Below are 15,628 nucleotides of genomic sequence, written 5' to 3'. Positions count from 1 at the left end.
ATTTCAACAAAAAAAAAGACTAGCAGATTCATACATCTTGAAATAACGAAAATAAGGAAGGCAAAACAATGCAATTTACCTAGAGTCGAGGCTGGAACAATGACCAAATGAGGACCTTTGTCTCCTTCTTCGTAAAGGTAAGCAAGAAATGATATGGCTTGAACAGTTTTTCCCAGTCCCTAAGAAGACAAAAAAAGGTTTACTGTTATTAGAGACTTTTTAGCTTCAGGTAGTGGAACATTTTTAGAATTAGGGTGATGGCACTTGAACAATTCAAGACAAACTCTTACAGATAATATTCAACATGAATGGAACGAAGGGTTATGTTACTAAATACCCTTTTGAATTTCTAAGACGGGTATGCAGTGCATGGCCCGGCTCGGACATCTTTTGCAAGCCTATTCGTAATTTTTTTTTTTTAGATTTGTGACCAAGAGGTGCTACACAACTTCTTACTCAGATATTTGAGCTACATTTGTGATCCATAATAAAGTCAAAGAGGCAGCTGTCAACAGAAAATTCTCACAATGCGGTAATTAATCACATTAAATCAATGGTAAGCAAGTAAAATAAATAGATGGAGCTTGCCATGATAAAAAAAAACATTTGCTAAGCGGGAACAACACTGAACTCATGTGAAAGCAAAAACACTAAAATAAGATCTCAAATACTAAATATTTTGCAAAGTAAAAACTCAAATTAATGTGTTCGTTTCATGCATGTTTCAACTTCTGAAATATCAAGGTGCACTTCGTTTGAAATCAGGATATGAAATTAAGGACATTAGTCGCTGGCCTATTTCAAATAATTTGCACGCCATTTTCTTGGTCCTGGAATTTAATATTTAACTAATCAGTGCACTTTAGAAGTTGTAGTCTTCATTTGCTTCAATTAACCAACACATCAGAGAGTAATGTTTGTAAAAGCAAAGCAAAAAAAATGTGTGATAAAGTTTTGTTTAGACAGGCAAATAGCTTCTTTTATTTTATTAACAAGTGCAAGCCCACTGTTCTGATTAAAAAAAATGCGATTTACTTCCACAGAGGTTTGCCTAGGAGTAATAGTACTTGTGTGGACACCCACAAATTTAAAGTTTAGGGAATTCAAAAAGTAATTTCTGAACTATAAACACCCTGGAAAGGGTTGGAGGTTTAATCTTTTTGGCGGTTAAGAGTTAATGCTTTACAATGATGGAAAGGGAACAGCCCTGAACATCAGTCGGTTTATTGTGGAATGGGGTTTCTTCACAGAGGAAAAAGGTCTTCCCCATGAAAAACATTCAGAGATCCAGTACACTGGTACTGTATATACTCTTGTGTTAAAAGATGTGTATATTTTCGCATGAAAAAAACGGAATTCACAAGGGCTCTTTAGGACGCCGGGTGGGAACCTATGACTGTTGCAAGGTTGCTGGCAGAACATCAAGAATTCTTTGTGAATCGCAGAATCTGAAATCTGCACCAATACAAAGGTGTAACCCTTCAGGTGCAGATTTACAATTGGCAATAATGCTTGATGTCAATGAAACCATCTTGTAAACCTACTCGTCATAACTTATTATTAAATAAATTAAGACAGTGAATTGCTGCGAAAAGTATAGGTGATTATAGCAAAGAGGCAAAGGAAGGAATGAGCAGTCAAAGAGCATTGCACACATCTGAACATTCCTAAACGTTCAGTGACTGAATGGGCATGGAGGATGAAGGATTCTATTACCTAGTAAAAGTAAATTGTTTAAGGCCAAGGAGTAATCAGACAACGACTTCTTTCCTCTACCTAAAATTTAATTTTGACAGCAAAATGGCAATGAAACCTGTTTCATACAATGAACATGCACCTGTGATGCAGCGTAAAAGCGGATTTCTTCTTTCATGACATATGTCCCAGATGAAACAATGAAAACATACGTAAGACACGTGCACTTTGCACGGCTTTGAAAAGAGTTAATTAAAAAAAGAAAGTTGTAGTACAAGCACTGTAATACAACGTGCTTTGATATAGAAATAGTGATTCTAACGTTCTAAGTGTTCATATTCATATACGTGTGATTTAATTAAAAAGAATATCTCATGAAAATGTATTTTCTGCATATATGAAAGCATTGAATTTTTTAAAGTATTAAAGCATTGTAAGGCTTCTTTTTGATTATTGTACGAAAGCTCATGACAAATACTAACATGTAAAGGCCAAAGCCTATTCTTTCACTCTCATTGTAATGCACCATTGACCGTCGTTTGAAACATAGCAGCAAATCTGTCAACTTAAGAAATAGAAGAACAAGTTACTTACCTTTGGTAAAGATGCATCTGTAAGAGACCTATGTAGTTATAGATTTCTTACCTTAGAATTACCCCCAGGCGTCAGACTGGATACAGAGAATATTTTCGTAGCAGTACCCCTAGCTGTCGGTAGGTGGCGTTGGTCAACTCCACATTCATCGTGGTTGCAGGTCTGACGTCTTGGTGTCTACTTAGACGCCACCCCTGCACGCTGACGTCTGTTCTGACACGAATTTCCACGCCAGAAGCGCAGAGCCAAGCAAGACATTGACCACTGGTAAACCACAACTAGGCCCTGTAAGGGAGACCTTATGCCTAGAAGTCAGTTCACAGAGCGGGGAGGATGGGTGGGGTGGCAAGGAATCTACAACTAACCTATGTCTCTTACAGATACATCGTTACCGAAGTTAAGTAACTTGTTCCTCTGAAAGAGACAGTTAGTTATGAATTGCTTACCTTAGAATAGATATCCCTACAATACCAACCCCGGAGGAGGTTCTGCGGACCAAGTTCACATTAGAAAGTCCTGGAGGACAGAACGGGCAAAACAACCGTCCATCTGGACTTGACTGTCCAGGTAGTAATGTATGGTGAAAGTGTGCATTGATTCCCAAGTTGTCGCCTGGCAGATGTCAAGGAGTGGGACTCCAGGTGACAATGCAGTAGTTGCTGCTGTAGCCCTAGTGGAATGAGCACACAGCCCCAATGGAGGTTCTTTCTTCGCTAAAGCGTAACAGGTTTTGATGCAAATGACAACCCACGGAGAGATGGTACACTTTTGGACAGCCGACCTTTCTTGGCACCTAAATAGCCGACGAAATGTTGATCATACACCCGGAAATCTTTTGTGCAGTCAAGGTAGAAGGACAGCGTACATTTTGTGTTCAGACGGTGAAGTCTCTCCTCCTTGGAAGGGTGCGGAGGTGGGGAAAAGGTAGGCAGAGTCATTGTTTGCCCTATGTGAAAAGGTGTAACTACTTTAAGAGGGAACAAGGGTGTCATCCTAAGCACCACTTTGTCCGGATGCACAAAAAAGAAAGGGGGCTTAGAAGAAAGAGCCTGAAGCTCATTCACCCTACGAGCAGAGGGGATGGCGACAAGAAAGGCAATCTTCAGAGTGAGGAGTCTAAGACGACCGTTGTGAAGACGGTCGAAAGGAGTGCACATAAGGTAAGTCAAGGTTAAAGTCCCACTGGGCATCATGAAAGGAGATGGAGGAAAGAGATTAATAATGCCCTTAAAGAATCTGTTTTCAATAGGGGCCTTGAATAAAGAGGGCTGATCTGGTAGCCGAAGGAAAGCAGAAATAGCTGCAAGATTGCCTTTTAGAGTGCCCAGAGCAGAGCCCTGATGGGCCAAAGAAAGGATGAACAAGAGAACCTCTGAAAGGGGGGCAGAAAGGGGATCTACAGCCTTTGATGTGAAAATGCCTCAAAATGATTCCATTGACAGACATATACTGTTTTAGTGGAGGGACGCCTGGTTGCAAAGAGGATGTTACAGACTTCGGTCGGAAGGTTAAAAGCTGGCAACTATCGCCGCTTAATCTCCACACAAGGAGGTGGTGGCTGGACAGGTTTGGGTGGAGGACCGTCCCCTGTGGCTGCGACCGAAGATCCGCCCGAAGGGTCAGTCTGATCGGAGGATCGATGGCCATGCTCAGGAGCTCGGGGTACTAGACTGTGTGCCCCGTTCGGAGCCACAAGAATGACTTGGGCCCAGTTGCGCTTGATCTTCTTCAGCACTCAGGGCAAAAGTGGTACAGGTGGAAAGGCGTACAGGAGGCTGCAGTTCCCCTCGCGACAAAAAGCGTAGTCGAGAGAATGCAGCCTTGGAAACTCCAACGTGCGAAACAGCTGACATTGCACATTGTCTTCAGTGGCGAACAGATCTAACCAAGGCTCTCCCTACCGCGGAAAGAGACCTTCCACCACCTCGGAGAGTTCGTCCGCCTTGACGTTCAGAGAACCTGCCAGGTGTTGAACCACCAGGGTCATGCCCTGATGTTCCAGCTATGTCCTAAGGCAAAGGGCATAGGGTCCATGACCACACCCTACCCTGTTTAATGCAGTACCACATGGCGGTGGTGTTGTCAGAGAACCCCTGCACTGCCTGCCCCATGAGGGAGGGAAGGAATGCCTTCAGTTGGTTCTGGTTGGGGAAGGAAGAGGGATCGCCTCTGACCCAGTCTTGGTCCATTAATTACCACTGCAGTTGTTGTGCAGTTCCCTCTGAGATCTGGACGTAGTCTGAAAGATTACCCCGATACTGCGCCCACTAGAAATTTAGGTCCCACTGCAGAGCCCGCATATGCTACCTGGCATGATCTACCAGCAGAATGCAGGAAGTCATGAGGCCCAGCAGCTGCAGAGGCATTCTCACCAAAATCCGGGATAAAGGCTGAATCATCAATATCATAGCCCGAATATCCCGAACTCGCTTTTCGGGATGATAGGAAAGAAACTGCACTGTGTCCAGAACTGCTCCAATTAAATGACTGACATGTTTATAGTGAACCCCATCGAGTGCAGGTGATTTGCCGTAGTCTGGAGGTGGGAGAAAACAATGGGGCGAGCCACCTTCAACAGCCAGTCGTCGAGATAGGGGCAGACTGGAACCCCTGATCTGCGCAGATGAGCGGCGACCACCGCCATCACCTTCGCAAACAACGAGGCGCACAGGTAAGGCAAAAGGGGAGCGCTGTTATATTGCATATAAGTACCCTTTATAGGCGCAGGTAACGCTGCAACCTTTCACCTATATCCTTCCCTACATTACATACATAACAGTTCATAGGAACTGACCTTTTACTTAGATACAACACTACATTCAGAACGCAGGATTTTCCCTAGTTCGGAACTCATACATTATGCATGAGGCTTCTTGGAAGCACAGCAAGACTGACAGCAGGACCAACATCTCCTTATGATATCTATGTATAAAGTTAAAGCCTGACGTCATCCTTAGGCCGACACAGTAACACAGTGAGGTAGGACCCCTGAGTAGACCAGTGGGTATACATGCATCATGTCTTGCTTAGACAGAGGAGACTGTCACTTCTCGGCTGACACACTGACCAGAGACACTGAGGTTCCTGCATGTAGACACTCCAGCTCACAGCATCCCTTGCGGGGTGTTCAACTCGAGACCAGGATGGGGGTCCCATATTCCCTCCTTTCTCAGGTAATGGGGTGGACTAGACTTTAGAGGGATTCTTGGCATAACACCTACAAAGATGCTGGGTACATTCAGGTACAGCTAGTTGGGGAGGCATTGTAGGAGTACGCATATTCTTATAATGTGTTTTATCTACTTGTATATATCCATGATTACTGCAAAATGTTAAAACTGTACCATCCTTTTACTTTTGTAGTACTGCTAATAATACATCTCTGCTAATGTCTAATGGTTGTTACAGCAAATCTATTCTACACTAGAATGACAACAGTTCAATAAATCTTTATTGAAAAACACAGACTCTTTTGTCTGTGTATCTCTGAGACAAACTAAGTGAGCACAAGTGACTGAACAAAAAGTAGTACATTGTTTCCACGATCCTGGTGGGTCAGGGCTGTCTTCTTCTGTGGTTGCCAGAACTATCTGTCCCCTAATAAGAGGAGATTCTAGTGACACTGTGAGCTAGCTTATGCAAACAGGCTAACATATTCGGTGGGGGTGGTTGGAAACAGTCTGTCACCAATCCCACAGTTTATATTATCCGAATGCGCAGATCCTATATAGGAACTACACGACAGCAGGGAGAACTGAAAATTCTCGTGGCCTACTGTGAACCGTAGGTAGCGTCTGTGGGCTGGCATGAGGCGGCTATGGTAATAGGCGCCCTGCAAGTCCCAAGCCACCTTTTAGTCTCCAGCATGAGCATTTTAAACTTCTCCTTCCGGAGGAAGAGGTTGAAGGCCCTGAGGTCTACGATAGGATGCAGGTCTTTCTTGGGCACCAGAAAGTAGTGGGAATAGCAACCACGACCTACATCTGGTGCAGGGACCATTTCGATTGCTCCCTTGGCCAAGAGGGCTGAAATTTTCTGGAAAGAGAAGGCCAAATGATCCTCCGACATGCGATTGAAAGTCGGTGGCATGGAGGAAGGGGGAGTCTCGAAGGAGAGGGAGTAGCCCCTTCGGACTATCTGCAAAACCCACTTGTCCGACGGGATAGATTGCTAGTGAGGGAGGTGATAGCTAATCCTGCCACCCACTGGCCATTGATGGCCCTGAAGGGTCAAACTAGGAGGGTTTGGAGGCTGCTGCATGGGCGGAAAGGATAGACTGGCCAGCCCACTGGCCCCTGGATCCGCGAGGTCGCTGGGTCCAAAGTCCAAGGCCATGCAGAAGCTGGGCAGCTTGCGTGAACCGGTGGCTAGACTGAGCAGGACATGGTGGGGTGAAAGGCAGACTGTGGCGGACAGGAAGACACAGCAAGCCCAAGGATCTGACCATAGCCTGAGAATCCTTCAAGCGCTCTAGCGCCGAATCTACTTTGTCACCCAAAAAATCGAAGGGCATGTCCGGCAAGGTTGACTGGACATCCCTCAATACGCCAGAGGTGCTTAACCAGGTGAAGCGCCGAAGAGCTACTGACATGGCAATCCTTCTGCCTAGTGTGTCAGTAGTATCCAGTCCTCATTGAATCGTGAATTTAGCTACGTCCCTCCCATCTGCAACTGCATGGGAGAGAACGGCCCAGGCCTCCTTCGGGTACTGAGGCAGCACGTGCGCAACCATATCGCAGATTGTATGGTAATATCAGCCCAAGAGGAACGTGGTATTCAAGGACCACAGTGCCAAGCTGGAGGAAGAGAACATGCGCTTCTCAAGATGATCCAGCTTCTTGGATTCCCTGTCTGGGGGAGCAGAAAGGAATACGCCTTGGGAGGAAGAGGCTTGGATCATGGGTGGATGGATGGATAGATGGGTTTTTATATAGCGCAATATCACCGCCAGGTCTCAAAGCGCTTTGCATTGGGAACCCGTCCTGGTTTTTCCCTGTGAGATAGCCCCTACTGGGTATCCCCAAGGTGAAAGCCAGGCATCCCGCCGCGGGGGGCCGTAGTGGAGATTAAGCAAGCTATTGCCCAGAGTTGCAGAGTGTGAACCTGTGATTCGAGTAGGCACCAAAGCGAGAATTACCGAGTCTGTGGGCATTTTGGGCTCAAGACCCAGCCGCGTCGGGAATTGAACCCTGGTCCCGGGTCTGATCTCAGCGTCTGGGTCTGCCTCCTCTAACCAGTGAGCCACACTTCTCCACAAGCTCTCGGGGTAAGGATGTTGGGTGAGGAAAACTTGGTTGCCTGGGGCCACACGGTGGCAGCGGGCAAATGTCATTTCCACAGGAGCCCCTGTGCTGGGCTTGAAACAGGTGCCCAGAAGGGCAGGAGGAGTTCAGAGAACATTGCTGCAGGCTGAAGCACCTCTGTCAGGAGCTTAGTCGTGACTGCCACTGAAAGAAGCTCTAGGCCCAAGGCCTCATCTGCCCTTCGCAGCACCACAGCATAGTACGCTCACTACTCCGTAGCCACGGTAGATGAGGTAAGCAGGTCAAGGTCTGGAGAAGCGTCCAGACAACTGGTGTTACCCAGGTCCTCTCTCCAGTCCGGCACTTGAAGATGGTATACCAAAGGCTCTGATGACCCCTCCCAGTCCTCATCACCACCCTCTGGGAGATAGGGAACACCAGGGATGAAGAGGGGAACAAAAGTATCCTCCGGCGATGGGTTTGGCGTTGGAACGGCTCCAGGTACATCTCGGGAGGAGGATGGGAATGCGTCAGCACAGCCGACACCCGGGGCGTAGACACCGGGATCGGCGTTGGGGAAGGTGGATTAAGATCGACCGAATTCAGGCCTGGATCCACGGGAGACCTTCGGGCCGGCATCGAAGGGCCAGGGCCCCCAACCATCTCCCCGGGGCCTGAAGGCACACTGGCAGAGTCAGGCTGCCCAAACATACAGTGGAGGGCTTTGTAAAATGTAAAAACGTCTTGGGCAGGGGACGTCTCGTCTCCCAGAAACGGGGGGGGGGCGCTGAATCATCCCTGAATCAGGCACCAAAGACAGAGCCTTAGAGCAACGATGCTCTGGATCCCGCATAACGTCAGCCATCCGCTAAAGCGGGTGGGGGGGGGTGGGCGGAGGCAAAGAGCACTTGTGCTTCTTCGCCTTCGTCTTATGCTTGACTTACCTGAGGACTTCAAACACTTGGAATGGGACAAGGTGTGGTGGCTCCGCAACCGGTCTTGAGACTTTCCCCTCAAACGAGACCAGGAGCGAAGCAAAGCCGACCGCCAGGCCTCCAAGAGCTTTCGGGACCGCTCCCGCAAAAACCTACGATTCATGGCCCGGCAATCGGAGCATGACTTCGGGTCATGGTCGGGCTACAGACACCAAAGGAACATGAGGTGTGGGTCCGCAACCGACATCAGCCTGTAAAAGGCCCCACAAGGCTTGAAGCTGGTCTGATAACCCTCACACACCAGTAGTCGAACAAAATGCCAAACAAAAGTTTAGTCAAAAAAGTGACTAAAGGGGTAGCTCTCTCCGGAACTGCGCTAGGCTGGCACAGAAAAAGAAAGAACAGACGCAGGGGGCAGCCTCAAAGTAGGCGCAGCGACGCCATCTTGGAGACCACAATGCCACACAAAGCGCTAGCACTGTCTTCAGAGGGCATTCCCTCATTTGCGTAGAAGTATGTCCCATGTAAATGAGCGAATCCCATTGACTCTGCGGCTGTGCCTTATTAGACAAGGGAGCAGAGGCAACAAAGCTCTCAAGTGGTGCACTGACAGTGCGCCCCATGACTGCAGCTCTCTGGAGTGGGGAAAAGGGAGTTGAATGGACTCCCCCAGATATCCCCTTGCAGGCGGGTGCAGACCCCGAGTGCACCCGCCTGCAAGGGAATCTCTAACCCCCTTCAAAGTGCAGACGGATTGCTGCCTGCAATGAGAAAACGCAGAGCAGTTTCAAAGCAGCCGCTCCTTTTTTCACAGGAATGTGCTGCTCCCAGGCTAGTGAGTTCGCAGCTGCCCTGGGGAAACTGCGTTCACCCTAACAGGTCTAATTTTCTCTGACTGTGCCGGGTGCACCTTTTAAAAGGTGTGCCCGGCAAAATCAAGGAAAATCCACCGTATGTGTAATATGGCCCATGGTGGTTTATGTAGTTTATTAACAAGTTCATTTTATGCTACAATTTTATTATTCAAACTATGACTTGATTTTTTTCGGAAATTGCTGTAAATCAGCCTTTAAATCCACATCCAGAAGCCAACTCTGATGAGATAATGAGTAATGTCTTCAAATCTACTAAACCATGAAATAAGGCTTATGCATTTTGTGGGTAAAAGTGAGTGCGAACAAAAACACACTTGAGGTTCATAAAAATTGAGGCTCTTTTACAAGGTGTAGATCCTGTGTTCCCCAGAAATGTATTACATGTGTGGGAAACATGATTTTTATAACCTGCCTAGCAGATGGTATGGAACCTATAAAATAGATTTTGTTTTCAATGCCCGTTCACTGTGGGGAGTGGAGGGCAGGTATTGCTCAATGTTCTAAAATAGAGGAACTAATTTATCTAGCATGTGAATGCCTCAAGAAACACTCCAGAATCTAGGGGGAAGTGTGGGTGTATTACAGACTAACAAGGGGACCTGTCTGATGCTGGAGAAAGGAAACAACGGGAAAATGGAATGGTTGTGAACGACTCCTGTGAGTCCCCTGCGTAGAACCGAAATGTGTGCGTTTTTACTAAAACCAATAAACCGTTATCCCCCCAAAAAAGAAGATTTAGGCCTGGCAATTTTGCCTGGTTGAAATGGCAATTTGAAACTGCATGCTGAGAGTTGAATGGCAGGCCTGAGACTTGTTTAAAAGGCTACTTATGCGGGAGGCATAATCAGTGCTGCAGACATATTAGTAGCATTTAATTTGCAGGCCCTGGGTAAATGTAGTACCATTTTATTAGGGACTTACAAGTAAATTAAATTCCACTGGGCGTAAGTTTAGCATTTGATGAAGCAGAGATTCAAACAATTCTATCAGAGAATCCAAGTATACTTGATACAATGTCAACAACAGTTAGCAACAGCGAAGACGGATGGGCTAAAATTCTAGTACTTAAAAAAGCCACTCCCGTACCTGTGTACATGGCATAACAATGGCAGAGTATTTACGAGGCAATTGTGCACCCACGGGGCTCATCGTCACTAATGCGCCAAGACTATTCTTAGATGATAAGGTCTTTCTAAAAGACTGGTCATTGATTGCGTGGAGGTGCCCACGTGACTGGCTTGTCTTGATTATCAAGACAGCCAAGAAGGTGGACGATAAAATCTTAATTGAAATCCAAGTCTTAGAAGGCAAATCAAAACTACCATCTCAGGCAAGTTGTTTACCAAAAACCAAGACGAAAGCAACAAAAATAATAAAGAATTCAAGGATTCTGTCCTATTTACCAAACTTGAGAAATTCAAGAAGGATCTGGCGAAATTCTCCTCTGAAAAAATCTATTCGTACACCAGTGAGACTTGCATCCAGCTACATTCAATAGAAATGGGCGCAGAGGAGGATCAACATATGGAACATCCAGTTCAGAAGAAGCCTCAAGTGACTCGGACTCATCAAACCTTGGTAACTCCACCAACAAGAATCGTGGCAGAGGTAACCGCCGGAGTTGGAGAGGGTATAATTACAATCAGAACCAATTCACCAATTGGTGGCAACCCATTCCTTGGACACAAGGGGGCCCGCACTTTCCACAACAAGTAGGCCCTTTTGGCCCACAACAATTCTATCCCGATTTTAACATGCAGCCTTTTTTAGGGTTTGGCCGAGGGAGATCGAGGGGGAGGAGACGGACACAGCAAGGACAGGTCCATTGGAACATTCCACCCCCTTCCATGGACCTGAGGAGCGGGAGGAAGATCCCACAGGAGCAAGCAAGACCGAGTGCGGGGGCAGCCTTGTGATCAACCTCAACTCGTGACAATTAACTGCGGATGAAGAAAGAGTGCTTAGCAGAGGGCTAGGATTTGTGGCAACCTATACTGCAGATCCTTTCCTGACCCAGGTAAAAATGGCGAAATTTTTCAGGAAAATACTACTTCATTTCTTTTTCGCCAAAAACAAAGAGGAAGCCAATACTGAAAAGAACAATGGTCTCAAGAGACCGTCTACTTTTAATCCTCCTCCGACAGGCTTACCAGACAAAGTCCTCACCTTTGAAGAAGCCGTTGAAACTTTATCGACAAGAAACTTTATCGACAAGAACATTGGCCTTTTGTCAACCTCCCTAAGAAAGAAAAAGAGGCCCTTAGGAGACTTACAAGAGATGACTCACTGAAGATAAAACCAGCTGACAAAAGTGGTGCCATAGTCTTGCTAGATACCACTACCTATCGGAATGAATGTCTTAGACAATTGCAAGACACCAGATCCTATTTGCCATTAACAGAAGATCCCACAGAGAGACTAACTAATACTATAGGACACATAGTAGAAGAGGCACTTTCAGAAGGCTGGGTGACTTCTAATGAAGCGCAGTACCTACGTACTTTACATCCAACGATGCCCTACTTCTATGTGCTCCCTAAATTGCATAAAAAACAACGACCCCCTCCAGGTCAACCAATAATATCAGGGATCGGCTCCCTTTTGGAAACCTTATCCACATTTGTGGATATTTTTTTAGGACCTATGGTCAAGGAGATGCCCACATTCCTGCAAGATACTAAGGATGTGCTCCGGATCCTGCCTGATATTTAATTTGATGTCACGACTGACCTTTTAGTGTCCTTTGACGTTGAATCTTTATATACAGCAATCCTCCAAGATGACACGCTGGAAGTGATAGAGAACCTCCTGCTGGAGAGAGACCTAGTACACTTGATAATGAACTTGGCAAGCTTGGCTATGAAAGAAAATGTATTTCGCTTCGAGGACACTATCTTTTTACAAACATCTGGGACCAGCATGGGCAGTGTTTTTCCCCCAAGTTTAGCGAACCTTTATGTACACAAGTTCGAGCAAGACCATGTTCTAACACCTACCAATCCATACTACGCCTCTTTGCGTGTATGGAAACGCTATATTGATGACATCTTGATAGTATGGCGCGGCACCACTGAAGATCTATTGCAATTTCATGAGTGGTTGAACAACAGGAACAATTTCCTACGCTTTACGGTAGAACATGACAAACATCGCCTGGCATTTCTAGACCTTCTCATTACGGCAACCTCCACAGGGCTAAGATCAGAGTCATATAGAAAACCGATGGCTCGAAACTCACTGTTGTGCTACGACAGCTGTCAACCGAAGGCCCTGAGAAACAATCTGCCATACGGACAGTTTTTGAGTATCCAACGTAATTGTTCCACGAAGGAGACCTTCTGTGAACATGCAAAAGCATTGGAGAAACAACTGTGTAGAAGGAAATACCCAAGAAACTGGTACGACAATCGATGAAGAGAGCAGCCAATAACAATCGGGAATCTCTATTGGAACCAACAATCCCTAAAGAAAAGAAACAACGGATTACATGTGTGAATACATTCAGCACTCAATCCCAACAGCATACAGAAAAGCATAAGGAAACATTGGACCATCCTGAACACAGGAGCTGACAGTCTACCTCCTCCTCTTTTCGCATTCAAACGAGGAACTAATCTTAAAGATCAACTCGTACACACGAGACCCAAGACCAAGATTGCACGTGCGGTTGGAACACTTTGGGACATGCCAGCTGTAGAAGGGCACCATCCCTGCGGCGGCTGTGCAGCCTGCCCACAGACTTCTCGCTCTACATGTATTGACATCGACAGTAGTCATCCATGGCAACAGAGGCGGTTTACTAACTGCAATAGCCATAACTTGATTTATTTGATAACGTGCCCTTGTCATCTCAAGTATGTTGGCATGACAAATAGGAAAGTTAGAATTCGTATCTCGGAACATAAGAGCACCATTCGGTGCAGAAAACAGGCCACTCGCCTTACGAACCATTTCCTTGAAGTCGGCCATACACCAACAGATTTCACCTGGACGGTGATTGAACAACCTCTGATTCCTGCACAGGTCACAGATATTAGCAAATATCTTTTCAGGAAAGAACAAAAATGGGTCTATAAATTGAACACAGACAAGGAAGGTTTGAATGAGGACATTCCATGGATGTCCTTGTGATTGTCAGGCTGAAACACTAGTGCTCTTTGGATGGAGACCATGTTCTGAGTAAATACATATCTACCAGAAAATCAGTCTCTCTGAATCATCCATGAAAATATCTCCCTTCACCAATTCTGTATGTGGCCCCGGCGCTTGTTACGCTCTTTTCACCTAGTATGAAACAGATTTGGCCAAAGTCCCGATTCCTCATTGATTTGTGTTTGGACTATCCTAGTATTGGAACCATATTAGCCCTGACACTACGGAATAGCGTATGAGTAGACAAGACCACTCTCTCCGCTATCCTTCATACCCCTGTATTCTTTCGGTATTAGACCTGCCCAGTCAGAGCACTCGGGTGCATTTGCACGCATACCCCTTAATTCAGGTAGTACTTAATTCGAATGGCACTTTGTTTGTACTCTGATCATGGCATTTACTTCTACATAAAGTGCCATATTTTCACATTAAGTACGGTGGTTCTAATTATTTTGTAGAAATCTGAATATTTGACAATCAGTAGTATCGAGGCGCTTTCCCACCTCTATAGACTACAATTCCCATTATTCTTTCACCCAGACACGCCAAACGTGCGTGCGTGACATCGCACGCACTGAAGCTGGCAGAAACAACACACAAAATTGGCGCGACCGACCGAGTCGGTACCTCCCCGAGACGCCCCAGAAGGACACCCGGAGTACAGACGGTCAGGTAAGCTCTCCTACAACGCCTGTAATCACTAAGCTTGCGGTGCATTGGTGCCTAGCATAACACTCATATACGCGAGTGAGCGTATATGCCACGGCGGCCATTGACTTGCTCTGCGCCTAACTACGGAGCGCACAGAGTACTTTTGTCAGTTTCAAATGGCTCTCAAGTGGGGGTAATTGTTCTCATTTATGCATAGAGATCCTGAGACGCGCTCACAGTGGGTCATAACAATGGGCCATAACAAACTAGACTCTGACCCACGATTGATGGAGCATGCGCAGGTAGTACAGATCACATGAGGACACAGTTATATTGTGTAGATGTCTCCCGCATCACTCAGACCACACGAGCGGTGCAGACGTAATCCTGTATTACTAATATAGATTCCAACAATATTCGGGCAATAGCATGTGCGCACAACGACAATATTGAATTGTTATGCATTATAGCTTCTCAGTGTGGTCTATCATAGTACGAAACAAGTCTTTGACTAGTCTAAATCGTTCCATCTATATTTGGGGCACTTGTGTATATATATACATTTTTTGCAATATCGATAACATATAGTCAGTGATTGAAATCATTTACCACTGACTATTCCCTCATTGTTCTCTTCTATTAGAGCGGTGCTCTACCTACCTGAGCCGCAGCCAGGTGAGGCATAGTACCTTCCTCCTACCCAAAAGGCAAGCGGTTTGCTGGCTCATATATGGGCTCGAGGTGTACATTTAATTGACACATGAGGTGTTATTAGTTTTTAACACCTACAATTGGCTGTACTTAATACTAAACTTGTCTGACTCCAATGTCTGTTTTTTCTCTCGGTGTCTTTCTGTTTGTCGGACCCAACCACCCTCCCACCCTGGACATCCACCATTATCCAGGAGGACTGATATACACCTAGGACGTCCCGGTGATATTATTACGACACATATTTTGTTTTCCACCACTTTTTTATAAGCAGTAGCGATTTCTGGTCCTGATGAAAGCAGCGGATACCTAGCTGGGTCCAAAGACTGCAGAAACATGTTGACCTACACAATCTAAATAGTAGCTATTTGTTAAAACTACTATGCTCCCGCACTGGTTTTTAACTATTGAAAGTCTGAGAGGTACTTAATAAATTTATTTTCCTCCCGGCTCTCCAATTTTAGACATCTTCACTTTTCCCACACTCACCTTGTTCACGCACTGCTTTTCAGCTATCAGTACACGCTCATTTTCTACATACTCGCAACACACTGGGGCCTCCACTTTCAAAAACAACAAGTGGCTGCAAGATATACTCTTCTGTGTGAGGAGTCCCAGATGATGACAAGGGCGGTACCGGACGATAACGGATAGGTATTTTCACATTTTGAAAGTATCTTGTTGTGCTTGGATCACACCCTATTACACATAGTTATAAGTTGTTAGGAGGTTTTTGTCAGCCACAGAATAGCTAGTAGATTGTATAGACCCA

At 45.8% G+C, this 15,628-nt stretch overlaps 1 protein-coding gene across 1 annotated transcript in view; it reads right to left on the bottom strand.

The window, feature by feature from the left end:
- SMARCAD1 (SNF2 related chromatin remodeling ATPase with DExD box 1) overlaps nucleotides 1–15,628 on the bottom strand; it is an 833,806-nt gene that overhangs the window by 307,595 nt on the left and 510,583 nt on the right. The window contains exon 12 of the mRNA XM_086961941.1: nucleotides 80–179. Coding sequence (XP_086818067.1) covers nucleotides 80–179 — 100 coding nt within the window. The remainder of the gene's footprint in view (nucleotides 1–79; nucleotides 180–15,628) is intronic.

The sequence above is a fragment of the Lissotriton vulgaris genome, chromosome 3_1 (assembly GCF_964263255.1).
Source record: "Lissotriton vulgaris chromosome 3_1, aLisVul1.2, whole genome shotgun sequence".
In the NCBI taxonomy this organism is placed as follows: domain Eukaryota; kingdom Metazoa; phylum Chordata; class Amphibia; order Caudata; family Salamandridae; genus Lissotriton; species Lissotriton vulgaris.
The sequence above is the reverse complement of the archived record's forward strand: the minus strand, read 5'-3'. Positions and strand labels throughout refer to the sequence as shown.